Below are 26,994 nucleotides of genomic sequence, written 5' to 3' on the forward strand. Positions count from 1 at the left end.
GTGTTACATAGGGTTTACGGTGACGGCGTGTGCCTGAACCGCATTGACTTTGGCAGCTGCTGGCCTGTTATGGATGGGTGGCAGGAGACAGATTTTAGATTTTACATGGCTAACACACTACGTGACAGTCTGCTTTTCCGATCGAGTTGAAGGACCCGTAACCCACTGCCGATCCGCATGCACATGCTAAATGTGAACTTCTACACACATGAGCACACGAATACATATACACACCATTAAACTGTCAGGCAGTGTGAGCGAGAGAGAGAGAGTGTGTGTGTGTTTGTGTGTGTGTGTGTGTGTGTGTGTGCGTGTAAGACTGCACAGTGGCATTTAATCCATAACTCTGACAGGCTTTCCTTGAACGGACAGGGAAAAGCATGGCTCTCTTCCTGCATAAATACACGCGCTACTCTCTCCGTCCTGCACTCCTTCTCTCAAAAAAAAAAAAAAAAAAGAAATATTGTTTCGATTTCAAAGTGTTGTTTCCAGCACATACACCGCACATGTCGCTCTGTGAAGGCTTGACCCTGTGCACAGGAACCATCCGGCCGGCCACCCCCCCCCTCCTCCTCCTTCTGTAAACTGATATATGTGAGTGTGGTGTCACAGTTGGATACACAGCAGCTGTAGAGGCGGCGGTGAAGAGGGGAAATGGGAATAGCCAGCACAGTAGACAGAGCCCAGATAGACCTGTCAGCTCTGTGACACCCACACATGCCTCACCCTCTAGTCCAGGACGAGAACAGAGAGAGAGAAAGCAGCCTGGCTGGGCACAGGTAGAGCGCTTCAGCGAAACAGAGTCTTGAGCAGTGGCAAAGTTAAGACTAAACCTGTGAAAGGGATAATGGTGAGCCGTGGCAGAGCTGTGTTTATTATAGGGAGACTTAGAGAGACGGGGACAGCAGACCTGGTGGATGTGATGCTTTTAAAGTATTGGCTTTCTTATCTTTATATGCTTTGGTGTTTTACTACACAATGGGTATGAGCACTAAGAACCAGATAAATACTTGTGTTAAAGCAAAAATGGATACAGATTCACCTAAATTCTGCACAAATATTCAAGTATTTATCTACTTTGAATTCGATTTAGTAGTAGCTGTAGTCTAGCAGAACTTACAGGCAAATATAGGGGTTAGGTATGTGTGTGTGTGTATATATGAAGAGTTCATTTGCAAAAACACATAACTCCATTTTAGTAGATTTTCAGAAAACATATTTTTTTGTTGTTTGAGATAATATCGATCAATCTGAAGTTGAGTGGATTTGACTCTCAGTAGACATGACAAAATAGAGATAACTTAAGTTTGATTGATATTGTCTCAGGTAGACGATGGAAAAGTGGGTTTTCTGGAGGTTTGTGAAGATAGTTATCTGTTTTTGCAAATGAACTCTTCATATGTATATGAAATTATTGACAAAATTTGCTGGCAATCAACTGAACTGTTGATTCCTGACAAAATTGCCTTCGATATGAAGCAGTTTCCGCTGACTGAAGTGAACTGTGTCAGTACCCACTGTAAGTTTCTGCCCACTGCGATTAAAGAAAAGCCTGGACCACCTTCTCGCAGTCTGGGGACATACACTGAGACAGGACCAAGTATCACCGCTGAGCTCAGCACCGGAGAACGGGATGAACCAAAAATAATAACCAGGATTTCCAACAGTGCACTGCCAGCCCGGTGGCCCCGCTGGGTCTATATTGACCCTCCTGCCGGGCCTGAGCATCAGGGAAGATGTTTTTTAAAACTACAGTGAAAGTGGTGTGGCTTGGTTGGAAACAGATATAATGGTTGGAAAACTCACCAGTGATATCTGACATTCTATCAAGTGAGCACAAGTCAACAGAGCGCACCCACTGAGCACTTTATCATTGGTACGTTCTCACAGAAACTAAAGGACTCCATCCTAACGCTGGCATTAGTGTGTCACTGGCCCACACCAGCCTGTAGATAAAAGATGCTTAACCACAGTAGTGCACCGGCCAACAAACTTTTACCAGCCCTTTCTGTTGTGTGCATGAGTATCATCCGCTCAGCCGACAAGGTGATTGGCTGCAATCTGCCTTCTCTCCAGGACCTGCACGCCTCCAGGACTCTGAGGCGTGCAGGTAAGATTGTGGCCGACCCCTCCCACCCTGGTCGCAAACTCTTTCAGTCACTCCCCTTTGGCAGGAGGCTTTGGTCCATCGGGACCAGAACCTCACGCCGCAAAAACAGTTTATTTCCGTCTGCCACCGGCCTCATGAACAAGGCACAGGACCCCCACTGACACCCCCCTGCCCCCTTTATATCGGCATAAATGTAAATATCAATATATCAGCACCCTCAATATTCCTGTAAGTAACATTACTGTTTTTGTTTAATCATGGATAATTAATTATTGGTTCTTATTTAAATTTAACTTTGATTCTTTGCACTATCACAGTTGTTTGCACTATCACAGTTATTTTTATTTTTAGTTACTTTATTTTAATGTATATTTATTGTTTACTTTATATTTATTGTTGCTTTTTTGCACCAACCCACCAGAACCAATTCCTCGTATTGTGTGAACTATACCTGGCAATAAATTAGTTTCTGTTAGGTTCGGTTAGGGTTAGCGTGCTGCATGTGTTTCCAGCTGTCGAGTTTAACAACTTTTCAACAAAACACAACAAAACTGGGCTTCAAAATTGCAGCATTGAAACAGCAATTCACGTTGCAAAAAGCATATTTTACATTACAAATGTGGACAACAGGCATCCTTACTGTCATTGTTAGTTGAAGGTGATTGCTAAAATACAGTGATTTGTAATTGAAGGAATCCTGATTTAAATAGTCGATTACTCATTTCAGTAACTACTTATTCAACTATTAAAGACTAATAATAATAATAATTGCAGCTCTAATCTGCACATATAGACCTATTACAGAACGGCACAGGCACAGCCAAGTTTCAAGAACTAAACAGGATTGGACAGAGAAAAGGAGCATTTCTTTGCCATTTTTTGACAAATAACATTGTTATTTTGAAACCATTCTTATGTGGCTTTTAGCCTGTGTTTACCACCGATGTCCTGCTGAAACCCAGGTCACGGTCTTTGATTCTTAAGGACAGGTATTCCTGTAGGTTTTTGTTGCATTTATTTGACCCTCTTCCTTGATCCTGCTGCACTGCACTCTGACATGTGTACGCATGGATACTGCGACAACCGGCTTTCATGGTGGAATGATGAGTTATGATGACAACGCCGTGTTTGGTTTCCGCCAAACATAGCATTTAACGCGATGGCCAAAAAAAACTTCATTTTGGTCTCATCTAAAACCTACTTCAGCTTTGTTCCAGATTCTCCCACACGCCTCCTGGCAAGCACGAGCTGAGATGTCATCAGTTTTTTAACAGCGAGTTTCTCTTTGCCAGTCTACCATAAAACTGACTTGTGAATCACCCTGGCAACAGTTGTTGAAAGTACATTGTCTCCCATCTCTCAGCCATGAACACCCCGTAGAATTCTCCGAGCTGCTACAGGCGTCTTGGTGAGCCTCATGCTGGTGTCCTTCGGTGCAGGGACGCTCAGGTTTTGAGGACACAGCTGTGCTGAATTTAGTCCTTAATGACTGACCTTACTGTACTACAATGACATGTTGGGAGATTTTCTTTATAATTTCTTTTGTTTCGGATGCTCTTTTATCTTTATAATTAAAACTGTGAAGAGAAGGGAATTGTCGTTACATCATTCAGCAAGACGTTTTCACATCTTAGTTGCTTAGCATTGAATATTTTCTGCAACTTCGGATAATTGACTGCACAGGCCATGTGTCATCTAAACGTGTATTTCGCACAATTATTGGGATTTTTGAGGGGATTTTTCTGACAATATTGATATAGCATATATAGAGCTAATGCAGATTTGTCATGGAATTGCATCCATATTGAGAGATCTAATATTAGTCGAAATACTTTTTAAGTCTTGGAGAAAATAGCAGAGACACTCGTGGGGGTTAATGCTGCCACGTTGGAAAACTGGGGAGTATAACGGAGCTCAACTGTGGTTGTGTTTCAGAAACCGCGACTGTGGCAGAAAGTATGAGAGAGAAGAAGAAAAACTGGAGCCGAGGCTCAGTTTCAAAAAACACACAGGACTTGTAATAGGATTCATGAGTGGGCCTACAACTGGGAGTGTAATTATTGCTACTGCGATAAGCCAATCATGAGGCAGGCCGTTTCTCCGCAGTTGGAGTTTTTTTTTCTTTTCTTTGTAACACGTTTTGCGCCTGTAGTTTACCACAAATAGGGCATGTGTCAAGCGTGCACTGTTTGTTTATGTAAAACACACTGTAGACAAATTTCCACTTCCATCCATTTATCTGTTGTTCTTGATTGTGATTTGAAAGCAGGCTGAGGATTATGAGCGTGTTTTCATGCAGGAGGAAAAATCCTATCTGTTTGATCTCGCAGGCAAAAATATGGGCAGCACAACAGAATCTCATCTCTTGTGTCAGCTATTCTTCCGCACTGTGATATTCCCATGGGAACCCATTTCTGCTGCGCGAATCACACACAGATCAGTGCGGGCCGTTTCTTATCTGGACATGAAAGAAGGGAAGATGGAAGAGGGAGGTGTAAAAGAGGGAAGGAGAGGAAGGGCTCCCCTGGGAATGATAATACCTGAAATTCACTGGGCGGCCTCCTGAATGTAGCTCATCATCATCACCATCATTTCATGAAGCCGGTATTGTACTTACACCCTCTGCAGTCCGGGATGCAACCCCGAGCTTGGCTGCTTTCCCCCCCTTCCTCAACCCTTCCCAGATTGACTGAGTAGATTAGCCAGTTACACTGTTTATGTGTGTGCCACAGCCCGTGTTACAGCATGCCCGGGGATTTTATTATTAGCTTGATCGTTTTCTTTTATTCGTCTGTGGTCATCACGAGCGTTGTTGTTGCTTGATAGCATCTCTGGTTGGTGTCAGGTCAGCATATCTGTTATTGCCTTTCCGCTGCAGGTGTGAAAGTCCTAATAAAACTGTTGTGCTTTAGTCAGACATTCTGCGCCGCTCCACGTAGGTTTACTCAGCTGAATAGGCGTTTGATTTGATCGGCAGACCCTGCAGCACTGCACTCTGACAAGTACTGTTATCTCAACTCGCCCCTTTTCCACTCAGAACCCCACCGACTCCCACACTCACTCTCACATCCACACACACACACACACACACAGAGAAGTGCTTCATCCACGAGCAGTGTGGCTTTCACCTCTGAGTGATGTGCATTGTGTGTATAAGAAGAGACCCATTACGAATCCTCAGTCCCAATGGAGACATTGTGCTGCCCGCCATGCTCCCTTGTCCTTCAGTAGCGTCCTGAGGTGACAGTAGATAAACAATGGGAACAAACAGTCACTCCCACCAGCATTGATCCGGCTTCCTCGCCCCTCCCTGCTTTCACCAACAACACCACATTGATTCCACCTACACTCAATTTATATGAAAGCGCCCCCCTCCCTGCCTGGCCGCCCCACCTCCTTTTCCTACCAGGACTGACAAAAATGATAAACGACCATCCCCTTCCTCCCTCTGCCTCACGTTGACTGTCCGAGGCACTACAAGCCTATTTCTGCCCTCAGAAATCCAATAGAGTGAGCTGCCCCCTTTTTTTTCTCCGAAGCGTGTGTTTTGTGTTTCTTTTTTCTTTTTTTTCACAGGAGGAGTGCGTGGGTTACTCGCCACTTCGACTCCTTCCTATAATTTCCACGCATAAACATGTCACTGGCATAATCTCAACCCTGCAGGACATCCATATGCATGATGTCAGACCATCAAAAAAAAAAAAAAAAAAGGAATTTATTATGTATTTCAGTGGCACACACACCGTAGGATCACCTCTCCTGTGGCTGCCACTGCCTAATAGTCTGCAGTGTCACTCAAAGATCAAATTACATGCACAGCTTCCCAAAGTGAGGTCAATTATTTCCCTCTCTTTACCTTTGATAAGTCCAGTCTCTCGTTATGCGATCATTACCTCGTTAATTTGTCCACCGTGTAATCAAGTGAATTAGGTTGTTGTTAATTCTGACATGACACTTTTTGTCATTTGCCAAACAACAAGGGTTCGTCCTAATGGAGTTTTAACTTTTGATGATTTTTTTATTGTACAGATCCAGTGTCCCCACGCCTGTAAATGGGGCACAGAGTGTCTATAAATAGATATACTGTGGTAGCAAGCAGCCGGTGGTTATCAGCAGGAGGGAACGTTCGAGTGTGTGGTACTTTACAGCGTCGAAGCGATCAAGGCTATTGACGAAGGTGTTGGTTCCACTCTCGCCACTCCACCCCCAGTGGCCCAGGGGAGTAATATACCACCGAGGGTAGTCTCCTTTTTACATCTCGGTTAAACCGTTCCCTAATGACCCCTTCCCCGCTCCGTTTTCCACCCAGCCACAGTTTTCCCATGGCTCTCGCATCTCATCCACGCCGCTTTTCCCACTCTGAGGTAATCCATTTTACACTTCCTGATGCTCTCACATCCCTGTGGTCCCTACAGATCCCGCTCGAGATCTGAAGGAGACGGGAGGCTCGGGAGCCCATCTGAGATGAAAATGACTCAAGAGTGCCATGTATATTTTATTGTCTTCCCTCCATGTTTTTTATTCCTCTCGGCCCTAATTGTCCCCGCATTATATAAATCTGTAATCGTGCCATTATTCCTGTGCCTGCTCAGGTTATCTGCCTGCAGGATGACATCGGTGCTGATGGGATCTGACATGATATCTCTAATGGATGGAAAGTCTGAGGGTGGGATCTTGTTCTGTCTGGTGCTGGAATTGCAATATAGTGATGGCGCAGAGATTCCTCCTGTTCTTCCGAATCGTTGTTGATCACACTTTTGCTGTCGTCCCATTCTCTTCGTAATTGCGCTTAGGAAAAGATTGCACTCCATTGTCTGTATTTGAAGATGAGTCTCTCCCTCTTTGTCCCATTACTGTGTCAGAGAATAACATTGCAATCATTTCAATTACGACGGCGCTGGGATCGAGGTCTTCAAGTAGGGCCTTGAGATGTAATTGGAGGGGCACTGGCAAACTGAGGAAAGGCATTTTTCTTCTGTGAAATTGCCTCAGTCTTGGGGACAGTAAATTGTGGTGCTGAAAAATGATGTGATAATTCAGCCACATGGTTTGGTTGGGGAAATTGTCTGAAAGTCACTTTCTGGAGAATTAGAAGGCAAAACTACATTTCCCTCCCGAGTCCTCTGTCCTTCACGCAGTGGCATGAAATGAATTGATGAGACAGAGCGAGAGGGAAAGTGTCGGTGTAAATGTTTGCAGCTAAAATGAAGCTGCCTGCTTGTGCATTCAGATTGGCTGAAGGGTGGGAGGCGGAAGCTGGAGTGAGGATACGGCGCCTCGTTCCACGCTATTTCACGGCCTAAGCCTTTAATCGCAGCAGCCACAATGGATGCATAAAATGGAATTCAAATTTCGGATTGATTGATTCTATATTGATGAATGCCAAGGCTGGCTTAAGGGCGAAAAAAAACGTGTGACTGTGGCTTTTAAAAATGTAACCTCTTTAAGAAGGCGAGTCCGCGCTCTTCTCATGTGCTTGTTTGTTGCTTTAAATGTGCTTCAAAAGAAATATGAAAATTCCTGCTTTTTGAAGTTTAATCTCTTGCAAGAGTAGGAGGCTGAATGCAAATGCAGAAATTTGCTTTAGCTGTGCCTCTTGCTGCTTGTGGTGGAACATTTCGACTGAGTGATCGTGTAGCTGTGGACAGTCGGCACCTCTAAAATGGTTGGTTTTGAGTCTGCTGCCTTCAGATTTAAGCCCTTTATAAATGAGCAACATGCACCAAAACAAAACCAAGAATAAGATGGATGGATACCATTTTAACCTCCCTCCTGATGTAGTGTCGAAACCCCGACTGTAGTCACTCTATTGTGTCTCATTTCTTAATCCCTTCAAGGCATCTCGCACACTAGCAGAGCTGGCATAAGCACATTTGGTACTGTTTGCAGTGTCGAGATTAACAGGATTACAGATTAGGGATTACATTGGCGTCATTCTTACCCATTTAACCTTGACCCATGCCCTGCTGAAACATTTCATATAGTCTGACTAAACCTGTTTGCAAGGCCTGAGTGTTTGTGCACTTCTATTGAGTGTCGAACCACTTTGGTACATCCACACGAGCACAAAGTCAGAAAAGTGACAACAGCAGTAGCCTTTTGATGAGTGTCCTATGGATTACTGCCCCGTCCCTTGTTTCCTTCGGCACAGTTTCCATGCCTCTTAACACAACGCATCTCCAGCGTTTCCATGGAGAACATGCGGTTGCCAAGGCCTGTGGCGATTGAACACAGAGGGTCATCGTTTATTTCTGTCAGTCAGCAGTGAGGGGACAGATTGGAGAGAGGAGCAGCCGGGGAGGGGAAGAGGAGGAAGAGGAGGAGGGCACTGCTGGGTCCTGAGGGGGCTGCGAGGGTCCAGCTCTCCTTTTTAAAAGTTTATTTGTCCAAGGGATCACCCAGGGGTAAGCCTGACTCTGGTTGATGGTGTTAATGTACTGACTCTCCTCACAAATCCCTGGGACACTTAGTCGTATTCACACTTTAAAAGAAGTGCAACAGCAGCGTCGGCAGGGGAAGGGGAGGGGAACGAGGGAACAGGACGTGCAAGGCTACATATGGCCGACCGTCGCGTTGTTTATCCGGAGAGTTGTTACAGCTGAGGGCCGGCCTCCGTCCCCCCTGTTCCTCCTTCGCCTCTCATTAATCTAGCAGTATGGTTCTGGCCTGCTTCCCGTGATGTGGAGTGAGCAGGTTTGAGCGGCCACCCACCCCGAGGAGAAGCATTAGTCTGTCCTCTCAGCCGTCACCTGCTATTGTTTATGTCTCCACTTCAATCTGTCACCATCTTTCCGCTGCTATAAAATAATGAGGGAAATATTTTAATTGAGGCTTCCGAAGCTTCGGGATTGATAGTCGGCCTTCGGGGGGAATTCTTTGCTAATTTCTCCCACCGACTGGATTTTTCTCCAGGTTTCAGATCTGCTTTCCTTTCCTTTCGCCTGCCTTTTCCACTCAATCCTTTTTTCCCCCCTTCTTCTCGGTCTGTGTGCCGCTCCTGTTTAGGAGGACTTTTTAGTCCACGTGTGCAATTACAGAGCTCATATTCAGTCTTAGCTCTTTCCATCATCGAGAATGAAAAGGTTGGACTATCAGATACGCATTAGTCTCCATCTGCCTCTCGTTTGTGCATGAGTTAAGACACTGACTCTCTTTGGCAGACTGAAACACTCTGGTGTCTACGAACCTTTTGGCTGTTCTTCACCTTACCAATATGTCTGCTGGCTATACCTCTCATCAGTTCTACAAAGCATGAAATATTCATGTTCTCCTTTCTTCCTCCTCTGCATTTTTGCATCTATTATTGTGGGGAAAGGAGAGCAGAGACGTTTGCACTTGTAGCTTGGCTTCTCTTAAGGTATACACATCCAGCAGAAGACACATTAGGTGAGATGGGCATGCCAGACATTTGAGATCCATTAGCCATTATTCTGTTCAGTCAGTGCTATATCCTCATTTCCATCATCGTCTCTAATGCATTGTGCTCTCTATTTAGCCCGCCTGATCTCACTGCTTCGCACTCAAGGCCTTGAGGTTTCCCTTTATTTGTGTCAGCAGCTCTCTCGCTCCTGCTCTCAGGCTATCACCTTCTTTCTCTCCCCTTCCTTCCTTCAGCTGTGGCTCTCTGCATCACAGCCTGAAGGTCAACATTGGGAGGCGGTCATCTCTACTGCGAATTGGGCAAGAGGGACGGTTTTTCTGTGCCCCTACTCTCTTTGTGTTCTCTCGACATTAAAGCTGCTCCCAAGACCATGTCAGCAGTGTCATTAGAGTCACAGCGGAGCTTATTGTCTCCCTGCAGACGCCGACAAAAGATAATATTTCTTCGGTGTGATTATTCAACAAGAGAAAATTATTTTAACATTGCCTTTTTCCTAAAAATCTAGGGCAGGGCACAGTGCGACATTACTGATATCTAATACTGCAAATAAATCTGAGGTACAGATACAAAAACAAGAATGCAAATTAGTGTGGACTATATGTACTACTAGCATTTATATAGACTGCGTGTATAATTAGTCTTAATTGGAACATTCGGTTATTCCAACTTGTTCAATATGAGGATTAATTTGTTGCTGTTCTTTTGTCTGCTATTGTAATTTGAAAATCTTTGTTTTTGCCTGTCAGAAAAAAAAAACACAGGCAGACACTGTAAAGCATCTTTAGCTTCATTAAATAGTAATACTGTTGCAGCCCTTATGACAAACACACTTATGCATGTCAGTGCCTCTTGCCGTGTGTCTGCTGACATATACATTATGTTTGCGAGAAGCTACATATCAGCCCAAGCGATATCTCTCTCATTTCCACAGCACATATTTCTAGAACAATAACATTACATCATCACAATATGATTTCGCTGAAAGCTGATGAATGACATTATTGAATTATCTCCCGGCTCCCATTATTGCAGCCGCGCCAAGTTGTTTCTATCTTCAAGCCCTTTCCCCGAGAAGCTGTTAGGCCTCTGTGTCGTGTTAAAAGTTGTCGCCCCGGTCTTGTCTTCTGCTTCACTGTTTCCAGCAGGAGTCACTTCCTGTGGCTAATCATACTTTGATATGCCGTGGCACGAACCCCGGCTCTCTCAGAAACGAACAAACAAGGTACCCGGGGGATCTTCAAGCGACCAGGGCTGTTGGTTTTTGTCTGCTCCGCTGTGATACATTCTCTGAACGCCCACTGCTTTTTCACGGCCTCTCTTTACATTAGACTCCACATCCCTGTGAAGGGGGGAAAGTTGGACACAACTCAGAGAAAAAGAAGTGCGATTTCTTCCACCGCACTCACAGGGAGATTTAAGGCATTCTGCTAAGCTCAGCTGGAAGGATGGAGGGGGCAGAGGTACTTGCCAGAATGATGACCTTGATTACATGAGAGGGACACTGCATGATACTTTGAGCTTGATTTTCCCCGTGTAGTACCGCTAATGGTAACGCCAGTGATCAAAGGGTTATCTTTATGGGATTCTGTTCGAAATGATAGAACAGTGATCTGACCTTTATCTTCTATCAGGCTGTGAAAAATCAGAATTCAGTGTACCGGGCAGAGCACGGCTGCTCTTGTATTTTTAATGCTACTCACCTTTAATTAAACCTTGCTTTACAGTGTTTCTAATAAACCCTTTGATGGCATTATTACATCTCTTTTATGTCCGTGTTGTGTCAGAGTCTTGATGGGTTTAGTGGTCACTGTTTAATGCCTTCGGGTTGAGAAGGATGTGACTCCTAATGCGGTATCAAGGGTTTTATAAAGGGATGTGTGCACCGCGATAGCTCTGCGGCTTAATGGTCAGAGCGTTTCCATGCAAAGGTAATGATGCTCTGTCTCATTTCCCCACCAGGACTCTAAATGGAGAAATGATGTTTTTGTAAGTGACTAGCTCACACCATTCTCATGCTGCATCCTGTACTTTTCACACTTGACCTGATGGAGACTGACTAAAGGCCTGGTATATTATGTTAGGTCTGCAGAGGGTATGGAAATGTATATCGAGTGTGGTAAGGGATTTTCTCCTCGAGTAAAGGATCCTATTGTTGCCAGGTCTGTCTGTCACTGTCATCCACTCCTCTGCTCTTGGATTGCTTCCCTTCCATCGGCTTGTTTTTCTTCCTTCCCTGGCACTCCATTTTGGTCGTGATACTGAGGATTTGAGGGGAATAGAAGGCGAGTGTGCCCGCGGGTGATGGCTTCACTTGTATGCAGTCACACAGTTCTACCGGACTGAATCGGGAATTGGCTTGCCCTGAAGCTTTGTTGTCATTCACATTCTGCCTATTGATTGTGTGGAGGCTGCGTGAGCGGGTGTGTTTTTTTTTGTTGTTTTTTTTTAATGTGCGCTTGTGTGTGTTTGTTTGCACGAACAGGGGTTAGGTCTGTGTGTGTGTGTGTGTGTGTGTGTGTAGGGGGGAAATTGGCAGCTCTTACTTTGTGTAGGTGAATGCAAGGACTACTTTGGAGTGAACTTTTGGATTGTTGGCACTGGCAGCATACACACATCTCCCACACGCCACTAAACCCACACAACAAAAGAATGTGATATGCTGTTTGTTCTATAGGAGCTGATGCTGTGCCGCTTGATTGTAACATTATTTTCTTTTGTCCTGCTGTTTTTCTAGGTCAGAGGATTTGATCCCGAGGGAATGGTGCTGTTGAGATGACCTGCGTGGCCTTAGTTTCCTCAAGAGATTATTCTCCAATCAAAAGGGCGGAACAGAATCGAGCCAAGACATGCTTGACAGGTTCACATGATGGACAGGTGATGGAGTCTTCCATCATCTTTCTCCACCAGTGACTCAACCTGCCAGCCCTCCCTCTGAGGCATAAGTGTGCGTACCAGCGGTACAAGGCCCCCTATTTCTTTGCCATGGTGACATAAGCAGTGCTGCAATATGAGGGAGAGCCAAAGTGAGACCGTCTCATTTCTTTCTCCAGTAGCTGCTGCAGCTGCTACCTTGATGCCGTTTGTATTTAGCTCCGTAACAAGACTGACTCTGTTGTGATCAATCCCCGTTCACTGTGTTTTTTTTACCCGCACTGAGAGAGACTGTCCCCAAGGCGTGTTGCTGGGCCGGTGGGGCGGAGCGGTGTGGCGTGAGACGATGCTGGGATGCGTGACACGCCTCCGTCGGCTGGTCCGTCTCCTCCCCCTGCAGACCTCCCTGCTCCTCCTCTTCCTCTTCTGCACCGTCAGCGTCTTCATCTCCGCCTACTTCCTCTATGGCGTCAAGCGGGAGCTGGAGCCGTCGGGAGGGGGCGTGTCCGGGGCCGAGGGAGCGTCCGCCGATTCAGATGACCCACGGGTCACTCCGTCACGACTGCTGCCTTTGCGGAGCGTCTCGGGGGGCCCCGGGGTGGATCCCGGCGGGGCCAGGACAGATCCTGTGGTTCTGGTGTTTGTGGAAAGCCAGTATTCTCAGCTGGGGCAGGAGATCGTGGCCATCTTGGAGTCCGGCCGGTTCAGGTACCGGACTGAGATCTCTCCTGGTAAAGGGGACATGCCCACATTGACGGACAAAGAGAGAGGACGTTTCACACTGGTGATTTATGAGAACATTCTCAAGTATGTTAACTTGGACGCCTGGAACCGAGAGCTGCTGGACAAATACTGTGTGGAATATGGAGTGGGCATCATTGGCTTCTTCAAGGTTAGGACAACACCACACTCCCTCTGCCTCCCTCCCTCCCTTCCTCCCTCCCTCCTTTCCCTCCTCTCACTCACACCTTCTGCCCTGTCCATCTGGCTCCACCGTCTCTAAGGAGATGGGATTCACAGAGTTGGAAAGACCTGCCTGGTTCAATATCACTCAGCTCCACTGCACTGTCTTATGTTATGTTTCTCTTATGTTCTCTCTATATCATTTTATTTTTCTTTCTTCTACATTGTCTTCTCCTTCACTCTTTTTTTTTTTTTTTGTCTCCCACTCTCTTGTTTTTCTCTCTTTGTTTTCGTCTCTCTCGCTGTTCAGTCCTCTCCCTCTTTCTCCCTCTCTATCGCTCCTACACTCCCTCTTCCCTTCTCTCTTTCTCAGTAATCCCTAGATGGTCTTGTTTGCCCAAGGCCAGTTTTCAGGTGTTATGGTTTTAATCACCATCTCTGAGCCATGGAAGGAATATAGAAAGAGATGTGGAGGAATGGAAGACGGTGCAGAAATGCTGTGCAGTGTAGGTGAAGGTTAGCCTGGTGGGATTTACCGGCTATTGGGAGAGGAAGCAGGAGAATGAGGGCATGCATCCCAATGACCTGGTCACAGACCAGTGCTGCTTTGCTGTTTGAACCAAACCTACATACAAGTGTATCTGCATGATTGATAGCATTGTCCAACTTTGGTTTATCACAGGCTTCAGTCGGCCTAAACGGTATGTTGGCAGATAAGAAGATATTTTTGAGTTTTAAGCGTCACCGTGACAAGTGTGTTTTAAACTGTGAATGTTTCTGAAACTTCTTAAATTATCGAGTTGGAAGGATTCTTATCAAAAATGTGTTTATATTACATACTTGGGTTTATTCTAACAGCTCAAAAACACCACGCACACACACTTTAAGGAATACTTTATCACATTGGCTCTTAATGACTTTTTGTAGTTTAATGAGAATCTGCTGACATGTTTCAGAAGTCAGATAAAGACATGTAGTGTCAGAATTTTATCTGTAATTGGCTTTGACAGTGCTTTTATTGCCACATTAACCCCTCCAACGCCCTACAAACTCTATTTGCATTTCTATCATTGGGTGTTTTCTTTACTCTGCGAGATCTGCTTGACCTCGAACATAAGTAACATCGCTCTGTAGGATTATGTGCACTGGGGTTCTTTGTTAGTGACTTGTAATTAAACAGAATAAAGACATGTTTGCTCTTGCATAGTCCTTAGAGCATATAAAACATTTGGTGGAATAACAACATCTTATGGTGACTTTGTTCCCACAGTGTGCAGGCACAATTATTGTTGAAGGAAATGAAACTTGTCGAGATATTGGAGGTGAATAAGTTTTAATCAAGTAAGAAATATTTTAATAAATTGGTTGATTTTTTTGCAATTATGATCATATTTACACCCACAGCAGTGGAATCAGCGAGGCTCCAAAGAATGTGGAAATAGGGCCAATATTTTAATATAGTGGATAAAGAATATTTGCGGATATATTGCTGTTGGAATTTGTTTTTAAAACTCTAAACTATTGTTTTCAAAGCTTCAGTAACTTTCAGTCCCTAGTTTGCACATCACAATGCATGAACATCAGTGGCCATCATGTGGACATGTGTCAGCGTTAACTTTAGGATGCTGTCACTAACACCCACACGTACGATGGTGAAATTCTAAGTAAGGCTTCAGTTAAAGTGCAAGATAAAGTAAGACGGAATCGGAGGATGACAAGTTTGGGAGGGAAAATTTCAGTAAGTCGTCACTGAACCCTCAGTCTTAGAATCTTGGAGGACACAGCGGGAGGTTATTCATTTTGACTGCAATCTTGGAGCATAGCAGATTGAGCATAGCAGGTAGAAGCTGCCTCATGCCTTCACGTCTGAGTAGGCCTGACATTCCTTATTTCACACATGACTGGAGAAATTGGAGAATTATATCCAATACATTTCTGTCTTCATCACTCTGGTGTATGATGAATCTGTGTGATTTCTCTCTTGTCTCTGTGTGTTGCTCAGGCCAATGAAAACAGTCTGCTCAGTGCACAGCTCAAAGGCTTCCCCCTCTTTCTACATTCGAATTTGGGTCTGAAGGACTGCACAGTCAACCCCAAGTCCCCGCTTCTCTTTATCACTCGATCCGGGCAGCCCCTGCCAGGACCTCTCCCTGGGGATGACTGGACTGTTTTCCAGTCCAACCACTCTACATACGAACCCGTGTTGCTGGCCAAGACCCAATCAGCGGAGAGCGTTGCATCGATGGGGCAGAATGCCGCTCTGCTCCCGTCTGTGGTGCAGGACCTGGGGCTTCATGACGGCATCCAGAGGGTCCTGTTCGGCAACAATTTGGTCTTCTGGCTGCACAAGCTGGTGTTTGTGGACGCTGTGGCCTTTCTGACAGGGAAGAGGCTGTCGTTGTCCCTGGAGCGCTACATCCTAGTGGACATAGATGACATATTTGTGGGCAAAGAGGGAACCCGCATGAAGGTGCCTGATGTGAAGGTGAGTTGGTGCATGTGTTTCAGAGTGTGAAAAAAAGTTTTTTCTCAGAATAGAAACATACTTATCTATTCATCAACCAATGTTTTCAACAGCCCTTTGCTAAAATATAGAAATCGCCTCACACATAGCATGTGCTATCCTCTGCCAGTCACACAGAACCTCCTTCTTCTTGCTCCTCTTCTCCTTTTGAATGCATTCGTCCCAGTAGGCTGCTCAAAGCTGACAGGCCCCACTGCTCACACTGTCACAGAAGCTCCACAGCAATGAATATTTCAGGGGCCCAGAGACATACAAAGAATGTTGAAAAGCTCCTTGCTTGCGTCCCCTCAGAGCAGAACAGGCTCCCCTCACATGTGGAGGCAGAGGGTATAAGAAAAACTTATGGAAGAAGCATCAAGGCCCTCCTCACTGGCAGCGCAACAGCAAGCTTTTAGGAACGAATCACACCCTGACAACATGGAGGAATCTGAGAGAGTGAGAGGGTGTGTGTGCTGGGAGTCTCATCCAGCGTGGAGATCAAATGAAACAAACACCCGAATCAGAGGAGAGCAAAATATCAAACAGAATGGAGGAGAGGAGTGAGGCAACTGGGAGTGGATGTTGGATGTTTACCGAAAGAAACTTGCACAATAAAATATGTATGTGGGCACACGACCGCCTGGGTGTTCACACTTCCTCATTAATGCACTCGTGCACCAGTTTGAGCACGTCGTGTATTGACTCATTCTCCTTTTCCTCCCACTGTTACAGGCCCTGCTGGAGACACAGAGGGAGCTGCGCACCCATGTGCCCAACTTCACCTTCAATCTGGGCTTCTCAGGGAAATTCTTTCACGCTGGTAAGATGCAGCCTTTGGTACTTGAGCAGAGATAGGAACACACACAAAACCGAAAGAGATGACACTTCTAAGTTTGTGAAGTTTAGATTTGTGTTGTTTTTGATTTCTCTACTCTTTTCCTCTGTCATGCTCTGACTTTCTGTTTTCTGTTGCTTATTTCTTACATGCCTCACTCTAATATTTGAACTTTCTCTCCCTTTGCCACGCTGACTTTCATTTCCTCTTCTTGTCATTACTGGCCCCATTTTACCTTTGCTTCCTATTTGTCTTTGTCCATTTTTATCTCTTCAATTTCCTCTTAACCCATCACCCCTCATTTTTCTGTTAATCCCCTTCGCCTCCCCTCTGTCTCCTCCTTCCTCTTCCTTCTTATTGCCTGACCTCTGTTTTTTGTGTTCAGGATCTGATGAGGAGGACCTGGGAGATGACCTGCTGCTTTCCTATGTGAAGGATTTCTGGTGGTTTCCTCACATGTGGAGCCACATGCAGCCCCATCTATTCCACAACCAGTCCGTGCTGGCCGAGCAGATGTTGCTCAACAAGAAATTTGCTATGGTGAGTAATGAGTGAGCAAAGGTCATATTACAGCTTCAGGCGAGCACTGTGATCAGAGCTGTCCATACTTAGCCCATATTAAATAGAAAGTCTCAGGCAAGGTATTCATGTTTTTGAAAATTGCACCATGTACGATGTCAGCCTGGGTTGAGTTAGTGACTCTCGTGGTTGCCGTGGTAACAGCAAGTATTGTTTAATGCTACAACAAATACTACTTGAGTAGCTACTTTGTCAGTAATACAAAAGAGCAGCTGGTGTGTCTGTTTTTAAAGAGAAGCCAAACACACTCACATTGTTTTAATTAGGAAGTGAAAGAAATTAATTTCATCTGCAGTCAGATGTCTTGCCACAGACATCACAAGTAGTTTGCGGTACAACACGATTGCACCGTGGAAGTCGGTTGCTTTGCTGAGAAGCTCGAGGTATGAAGGTCAATAGGTCACTGTGGCGGCTACTTCTTGCCCCATTACTCCCTTGCAAAAATAAGAAATTATCTCCGAGCTAAGAATAAACAAAAAATGCATTTTGTTTATGCTTTTTTGCTGATTTCAATTTGCGCTAATCGTGTTAGCATGTTTTCTGCTTCACGGTTATAGTCACCCTGTGTTCTGCCAATTCAGTTTTTATAGATCCCATATTGTCCAGTCATTAGTTTATTAATGAAAGTCTACATTTCCCCCAAATATGCTTGTAAAGTTAAAGTACTATAGAAGATGGTTTGTTTCACCGTGACTGATTAACCCTTGGTTTTTTCAGGCCTGTCCTAAACTGGCTGTCTGTAGCTTTAAATGCATCTGAAGAAGACCACGTGAATCAGTGTGGGAGAACAGCACTTCATATTCCTTGTAACTTTCACTTCAGCTGAATTCACAGCACAGCCGTTGTTTTGAATAAATGTATATGGTGATTTTGTTGGAAAACATTGTGGTTATAAAATCTCTGTTTTAGCGGCGCAGAGCAGCCGATTGAAAATGGCACTGATGAGCCTGTTGTCTGACAACAGGAAGAGAAAAATATGTAAATGAGACCAGCTTTATTGGGAAGTCCACCGTATTAAAGTACAGTAAATGTGAGCACAGAGAGCAGGAAAGAGCTGTAAACAGTGGTTGAAGCACAAAAGGCAACATGATAATACAGCAATACAACTAATCCTTGTTTATTTGTCTGAAATGTCTTAAAGTTTCCATCATCTCTCTATGTGCCACAGCGTTACAGTTTTCGCAGAGCTCTGACCTGTGGACAAATGATCAAACCTATCGATAACATAACACTCAGGATTCCGCTATTGTTGTGTGACATTTCCATCAACCAAAAAAGTAATCCATTGGGTGTTTAAAAAATAAATACAAAAAATAGGTAAATGAGAACGGCTGAGGACCTGGTGTTGGAAGTGCATGAATCCTCTTGTGTTCATTCTTACAGCCAACTGCAAGAACTTGGTGAGTTTTGCTTGTGGCTAAGACATTTTAGAGTTAACAGAAGCGGCTCTAGAAAAAAAATCAATTTGGTGAACTGTGATACTGGTGAACTATGAGACTGGCGCTCATTCTGATTGGTTCACCTGAAATCAGCGGGCAGTGGGGCGGCACGATTATGCAATGTTTGAACTAAGCAAATATTGGTTCGTGGTGTACGTAGCAGTTTGCCAAAATCCCTACTTGCTTGCAAAGATGGGAGGCCGTCTCGCTGTGGGAGGCATGGCAGAAGTAAATGTCTTCATATCTTAACAGCTTTTACTTTATACCACCAAGTTTATAACAACCACAGAACACAATAAAAATGGATTTTCACCATATGGGACCTTTTTAATGTTAGGCAGCAGCAGGAAATGTTGGGTTTACGCGAGCATTAACTCACCACAGCTCTGGCACGGTGTAAAGGCAGCCACCGACTAACAGTGAGGCTGTTATCAATTAAATAAAATTGCACTAGATTACATACTAAATTGTTGTCCTGTGAATCCTGTGTGCTTATTTGCTCAGTGTGAATCCAGCAAGGGAATGGCGCGCTCCACTACTGATATCAGGAAAATTCTCAGGGATTCTAATTGTAACATTTCGGCAACTTGGCGGTCGTTAATGAGCCTTGTCTTATTTTAATGCCTTTCCTGTCGCTGTTCTTGTCTCCTAACTCTCACTCATGTGCGTTCATCTCCAGGAGCACGGGATCCCCACTAACATGGGCTACGCGGTGGCTCCTCACCACTCGGGTGTCTATCCCGTGCACATGCAGCTCTACGACGCCTGGAAGAAGGTGTGGGGCATCAAAGTGACCAGCACAGAGGAATACCCACACCTAAAGCCCGCTCGCTTCCGGCGAGGTTTCATCCACAGCGGCATTAGCGTAAGGCCACTTCTCATACACCCAGGCATTCATAAAGCCTCATTATCTTCTTACCTAAGGCCCATTGCTTTCTCTCCACTTGGCTTCTGAACATCTTTTCAGCCAATAATCCCTTTCAGGGTTCTCTACCACCATCTACATATTCTGTCCTTCATTCAGTAATTATCTGTGCATCTCCTCCAGTTTCTTGCATTTATTCCTCTCCCGTGGCCGTCGGTTTCTCTCCGGCCTGCCTTCGTCCATCATCCCTCCATCCCCCTCCACCTCTGCTTTTCTCAAGTTTTGTCCCTGAAGATGATGAGCAGAATATTATTTCCATTTAGCATACACGGATGAGGCAACAGAAGTCCTGAAAAAGGCAATCATCTTATTAGTCCTGTTGACTCGTTGTTTTCTTACATGGAGTGGGAGATGATAATGTGCTCAAGTGAACCAGTGTTGCATGAGACACCTGTCTGGGTAGTGCTGCCTCGCAGGCCTCAGCACCATAACGAAGACTGACATATCTGGCAACAGCATAGCAAGTGTCTGCACACAACCAATCACTGAAATGTCAACACAGAGGGAAAAAAGACTGCACTTTATTCAGCCTCACAGCCCTATCCGCTGCTGAAGAATACGGTTATGAGAAGAAAATTAAAGTTGAATAGATTACATTCAAGAGGTACAAAAGAAAGAAAAGAAATCTTATCCATTTCTTTCCCAGGTTGACCTTCAGAACTGATAAGAAGCAGAGCAGCCTCAGTCCAGTTCCTTTGTAGTGCTGGCATTCAGTCAGCCTGTGTGGTCTCAGAGCTCTGTTGCCGTCCTTGAGATAGCGCAGTCTGAATGGACAGTCTCCACTGCTTACTGATGATTGATATTCAGTTCCCCAGACACTCCAAACTGTAAATGCATTTCCATGAATTTCCATATAGACTCAGAGTGAATAAGAGGTTTGCTTTGGCTAAATGAGCTGCATAATATGAATGTTATTGAAAGCAAACAATGTGTGGGGTAACTGCCTGCAGTACTGACAGCTCCGCTCCGCTCTCAGTGGAGGGCTGATGGTGTGCGTGTCTGTGTTTATTTGTGTGAATGCATTGCTTGTGATCTTTTTCTTTCTCTTCCTTTTTCTGGTTTGGTGACTTTGTGTTTGTTTATATCACAGGTGTTGCCCAGGCAGACATGTGGACTCTTCACACACACTATCTTCTATAAAGACTACCCAGGCAGTCCGAATGAACTGGACAAGCTCATCAATGGAGGAGAACTCTTCCTCACCGTTCTGCTCAACCCTGTGAGTCAAGTGCACACCCACACAGCACAGCGTTTGTCTTGCACACTTGGAAACCTATTTAACTGCTGGTGCAAATTGAAATTTAAACAAGGGACAGGACAATGACTAGTCAGTGACTCACGCGGTGATGTCTGCATCACGCTTTCTCTTTTTACACTACAGTGAAAGCCTCTTTTATTGGACACACAACACAGTGGAGTGTTGAAAATTCCTTGTATGTTTGTGTGTTTGTGGTGATATAAAAAGGCTGCTTTTATTACCAGCTCAGCAGATGATAATATTCTTCTCAATGCCTGACATTTTCCCACCCTAAAGTCCAAAACCTGCAGGCAGGTTTAATAGGCATGTAATCTTAAAAAACAAAACAAAAAAAACCCCACCAGAATGACATTACGTAACAGAAAGACGCTACGGATTCTCAACTTTACGACTGTGCTTGAACTACTCGTGTGTGATTTCACAGTTCTGTTGGGTAAACTAACCAAATTTAAGCTTAAAACCAGGACATTTCATCCTAATCACTTTATTCATAGATCTCTCATGTAAAAAATTGCCACAAATGAACAGTTTGTGTTCAAAAAAGCTAAAACAATCTGCTTTGTTCAGCAGAACAGTGTGGCCTTCAGTGACTCAGCTGCGAACAACAATCACATGACAAATAAATTGGGAACTTTTGGGTTGACTTGGGGTAAACTCCATCCGTGTTATTATATATATCTGATAGAGAAGTATGAAAACAAATTACAAATGTAAATGGTAAATTATCTACAGTATGAAGCACCTCCATTTTTTTCCCCAGTCTTGGTAGCTTCTGTGGGAACCTGATAAAATACAGTGCTTGTTGACTCTGGGCTTTTTCAATTTTAGTAAAATAAATTAATTTATGGAATTTGTGTTTTACTGCACAAGAGATATTTTTGGTTTCTTCTAGTCATGGTTGTGCTGTTTCCATAGCGGTGCAGGAATTTATATTCCAATGAAAAATGAGCCCACAGTGAGTAAAAACATTACCAAGACACGTTCCAACTGTGGAATCAGAAACGTTACTCTGTATTTTTCATGGTTGTTGGTCTTTATTCTTTGTGAATTTCTCTAAACAGTTTTCCTAAAGTGCACTTGTTTAACCCTGAACAGAAAGCATTCACCCGTGTGTTTTTAGTGGCTTATTACGGACAGGGACGCTGCACTAATGCTGATGACACAATTAACATTCATTATACTGTGTAGGCATATAAACTGCAAAGTCAAAGTTAGGGCACAGACTAGCAGTTATTTTGATTACTGATTAATCTGCTTGTTTTTTTTTTTTGTTGTTGTCTTGATTGAACCTGTTTATTGTTTAATCTATAAAACATCTGAATGTAGTAAAAATATTCAGTGTCCCAGAACTCAACATTTACTATGATAGATGACAAAAACATGCAATACTCACTCTATGAACTGGACTCTGGACTTTTGCATTTTTCTAATTGTCAGTCATTTAACTAATTGAGCTCCAGTCAATTCCACATCATGGCACAGATTTTTGATGGCACTCACTTTACCCCAATTAGCACCACTCACTTCCACTTCAGACCACATTGAGTTAATCTTCACCCCTTTAATAAACTCTGCTTATGCTTTCCATTCACAGATTAGTATCTTCATGACCCATCTGTCCAACTACGGGAACGACCGCCTCGGCCTGTACACCTTTAAAAGCCTGGTGATGTTCGTCCAGACGTGGACCAACCTGAAGATGCAGACGCTGCCGCCTATTCAGCTGGCTCAGAAGTACTTCAGTCTCTTCCCCTCTGAGAGAGACCCCCTCTGGCAGGTGAGAAGAAAACGCTGACGACAATATCATTTAGGCGATAATTTGCAGTTCTTAGATTTCTATAATCTTAACGTCTTTATAATGTTCCTCATATATACAATTTAATGTACAATCATCCTTAGCAGTACGTATTCCGATCGTCCAATATATAATTTGATATGAAGCCTTGATTCTATTTATTAAAGGAATGTCCTTTGTAAATCATAGCGCTTGGTGGACCCTTCAGTAGACCTGGCTAACCTGCCCTCGCGTGTATTTTTGCATTTACACGTGTTCGAGTTTTGTAGGAAGCACACTTTAAACAAAGGGATGATTTATGTGTTTTGGTGGGCTACAGGATCCTTGTGAGGACAAAAGGCACAAGGACATCTGGTCCAAAGAGAAAACATGTGACCGCTTCCCCAAACTGCTCGTCATCGGGCCTCAGAAGACAGGTGAGACGCAGTGCTTCGACACCCTCTACAGGACAGAGTTAGAAAGGATTACATGTGAAGTTCCTCATTCGGTTGGAAGCAGAAGTTCATATGAATACATTATTTCTTTAAAAATCTGTGATGTGTTTTTATCTTCTTCCTGTCGTTTGCCTTGGTTGCATTTTACAGCATGTTAATCTTATTGATCATAGAAGAATTACATACATTTATTATTACATTCCCTGAAACCTTTTGTGTTTTTTTTTCCTCCTTTATCTTCTTAATCTTAATCTTAATACTATTCCCTCTTTCGTTTTCCTCTCAGGGACAACGGCACTTTATCTGTTTCTTGGCATGCACCCTGATCTGACCAGCAACTACCCCAGCAAAGAGACTTTTGAAGAGATCCAGTTCTTCAATGGACACAACTATCACAGAGGCATTGACTGGTAGGAAACCTTACACTCATTTCATGTTTTTTTTTTTGTGTGCTGCTGCAGCAGTGACTCATCAGCAACAACTAACGATGGATATAGTTTCAGAAGTGGCTCCATATTATAACCAATTTTCATATTGTGTATGTTTCACAATATCTCTATTTAAACACAAGTCTTGTCCAGGTGCAATGAATTACAGTCACAGTATATAACACAGTGCAATTTAATCGTGTTCCTCTCCATATTTGAATTTCAGGTTTGCAGGTATTGTGCATTTAAAGTTATAAAACCACAGTTAAAATAGGCTGTTTTGATGCACAAGCAATTACTGAGACTGTTCTGGCTCCGATAGTGGAAGAAAACTCCCTAAATAAACCGTTGGTGTGTATTTCATTACAGCTGGTTTATTGAACGTGTGTGCATATTTGATTAAATAATACCTAATTTGCTTAAACAAACAGAAAATCTCATAAACCGTGTTATACTAAAAAATAATTGTCTCACTCCATGTAAGTTGTTATCCACCTGTAGTGTCTTGTCTCGAGCATTAAAATGCAAATGATGCCAACCAACATATCCACTCATTAGTGACATTCCTAAGGGCAGGACCAGCATCACACATAACACCTATTTATTTAGAAAGTCTCTGTTCAGAGTTTCCTGTAATTGATTTCCGAGCTGCATTAATGCGAAGCTTCGCGCGTCACAGCACCTGAAAAGAATCCAACACAAAATTTACTTGGCAGGCTGGAAATTTCTGACTGGGCTGCACAAATATTAACATTGTATAACACTACACAATGTTAGATGTTTTATTTATTTATTTATTTATTTGTATGTGTGGCGCCAAGCTGTTGTGCATGGTTAATCACCCACACAATGAACAGAGAACTTATCCTTATCTACAGAGAGCAAATTGGACCAGATCATCTGTGGCTGCCTGTCACACTCAGTGTTTCTGTGTTTGTTGTGCGTTAGGTACATGGAATACTTCCCTCTGCCCTCCAACACCAGTTCAGACTACTACTTTGAGAAAAGTGCCAACTACTTTGATTCTGAGGTCGCTGCTCAGAGGGCCGCGGCTCTCCTGCCCAAAGCCAAGATCATCACCATCCTCATCAACCCAGCGGACAGAGCTTACTCTTGGTACCAGGTCTGTCAGAAGCAGCTCTAAATTTCACACCTGCTCTGTTAACCTCTGCACATTGAAGTATTAAAAAAAAAAAAATAAACAACTTTGTAATATGACCTTTTCTTTCTGCCCACAGCACCAAAGAGCCCACGATGACCCAGTGGCATTGAAATACTCCTTCCACGACGTCATCACTGCGGGCCACAACGCTCCGGTCAAACTACGGGTCCTGCAGAATCGCTGTCTGGTGCCAGGCTGGTACGCCATCCACCTGGAACGCTGGCTCAATTTCTACCACTCCAGCCAGGTATTGGTCCGTGCACATAGCAATGAGCAGTGTCCAATCAGCCAACAATGTTAAGTGTTTCTCAACAACCTAAGTCTGCTCGTGTCGGCGTGTAAAAATGCCCTCCAGTGGGTATATTAAGCTTTATAATAAGGGGTTTGTGGTGAGGGAGTGCGGTTCTCTCTTTTCTATATTCTTTACAGGGAGTATTTTAAATCCACTTAACCTTGAGGGAAAGGAGCTGCCCTTTAGGGACACTTAAGAGGAAAAACAAGCACTTATCAACCCAAACTTTCCAAATTCGTAAGCTGCACACAACCAAACTACAGTTAAGTGTGTGCAGCTTTACCGAAAGAAAGCCTTTATGGAAAAGAATAGCATAGAAATGTTATTTGTGAAGTTTAAAAAAAAAAAAAAGTTGTGATATTCATTTGAGGTCATATTACAGCTTTTCCATACAGCTGCCGCGTTCATACTCTGATATTTTGTGTGTGTGTGTGTGTGTGTGTGTCTCACCCAGTTGTTAGTTTTGGATGGACAGATGCTGAAGACTGAGCCTGCCTCAGTCATGGACAAAATCCAGAAGTTTCTTGGCCTCGCCAACATTATCAACTACCACAAGATCTTAGCGTAAGTATCCCTCTGTCGCAGCATAATGTTTCAGCTGCCAAGTTTCCGAACCGACTGATTTATGGCATTGCTGGTTCCAAATCAACTCCAAATGCAGATGTAGAGTTTTGTTCACCTGTCAGGCTTCAGTTTCTGCTCTTGTTTTGTTGTGTAAAGCAACAACATATTGCAGTTTTCCTTAAAGAAAATTGAGGCTTTGTGGTTGTCACTGCCATCACTCTACTGGCACTATCTAAAAAAAACCCAAAGCAAAACACATTTGTAATTATTAAATGAAAATACATATATACAATTATTGACAGTCCCATCCAGCCACGCATTAGGAAATTTAAAATGACTTTGCTTTGAATAATGCATTTTTTTTCAGATTGTTTTGCCATGGAAAAGTTAATCTGACTCATTAAAAGTCCTAAAAGCACATCAAATTTATTCTTTGAATATGGAAATATTTTTCATTTTAAGGTGTATCTCTTCAAAACAAGATTTCCCACACACTCTTAAAATGTGTGCTGGAAGAAATAAGTGTGCATTTTGCATTTCTTTAAAGTGGTTATTGGACTGTGGTTATTTGTGAAGTCAGAAATTGCGATCGTACGTGCATGAGCTAGAAAAGAGCGAGAGAGACTGTCAATGAAAATACAATCAGAACTTTAAATGAAGTGTTTTGAAGTTCTTAATGTTTTCTTGTATCTCTCACAAACAGGTTCGACCCGAAGAAAGGCTTTTGGTGTCAGCTGCTGGAAGGAGGGAAGACAAAGTGTTTGGGGAAGAGTAAAGGACGCAGGTACCCTGACATGGACCCAGAGGTAAGATCATTGTTGCATCTTCTTTAGAAAATGTCTTTACAGTCACATTTGCTGTGCATTAGATATGTTTCTTACATCTGCTTCACCTCTTTGTCTCCTTCAGTCACAGGGCTTCCTCAGGGAGTACTATAGGGATCACAACATCGAGCTGTCAAAGCTGCTCTACAGGATGGGTCAGCCGCTGCCCAGCTGGCTCCGAGAAGAGCTGGTCCACACCAGGTAGCAGCACCACCGGGGGAAGACCACAGCTCCACACTCTGAACCACTGCTCTACCCTGCTGGGGCTCACTGGCCTGAAGGGTCGAAGATCCCAAACAGTTTTGCCAGAGAATAGAAATATGTTGAGATTCGAGGACGGGATACCCAACTAGACCTCAAAACTTAACCGCGATCTTCCCAAATAAGGGCAACAGTGGACAAAACCAGGAACGTAGGAAGCCCTAATGGTGTGTCCTGAAGAAGAAACGGGGAAGTGATGGCACATGAGGGACCTGCAGTGTTTGATAATCACATCACTGGTTCTCCTCAATCAAACGTTCTTTTCTTCACGTGAACTTCCTGGAAATCAAAGAGAGGAGGAATAAAGGAAAAAGGGTCTGAAGCTCGAGCAGTCTTCAGTTTCAGCTCTGGAAAACGGGTGACAGAAGCACGAACACCATCATCTGTTCATGCCGGCAAACAGGCAACGTGATACAGACTTCTAGGTTGG

General features: G+C 43.9%; 1 protein-coding gene across 1 annotated transcript; it reads left to right on the forward strand.

The window, feature by feature from the left end:
- Positions 1–12,667: 12,667 nt before the first annotated feature.
- ndst1b (N-deacetylase/N-sulfotransferase (heparan glucosaminyl) 1b) lies at positions 12,668–26,632 on the forward strand. The gene is made up of 14 exons (XM_008277732.1): positions 12,668–13,254; positions 15,268–15,750; positions 16,501–16,588; positions 16,989–17,143; positions 19,301–19,486; positions 20,637–20,765; positions 22,399–22,581; positions 22,919–23,015; positions 23,320–23,443; positions 24,410–24,584; positions 24,700–24,870; positions 25,370–25,479; positions 26,183–26,285; positions 26,389–26,632. Exons 1-14 carry the CDS (start codon positions 12,709–12,711, stop codon positions 26,506–26,508), a joined length of 2,670 nt encoding a protein of 889 aa, XP_008275954.1. The 5' UTR covers positions 12,668–12,708; the 3' UTR covers positions 26,509–26,632.
- The last annotated feature ends 362 nt before the right edge of the window (positions 26,633–26,994 follow it).

Source organism: Stegastes partitus, unplaced genomic scaffold (genome assembly GCF_000690725.1).
Source record: "Stegastes partitus isolate 25-593 unplaced genomic scaffold, Stegastes_partitus-1.0.2 Scaffold106, whole genome shotgun sequence".
Lineage (NCBI taxonomy): Eukaryota > Metazoa > Chordata > Actinopteri > Pomacentridae > Stegastes > Stegastes partitus.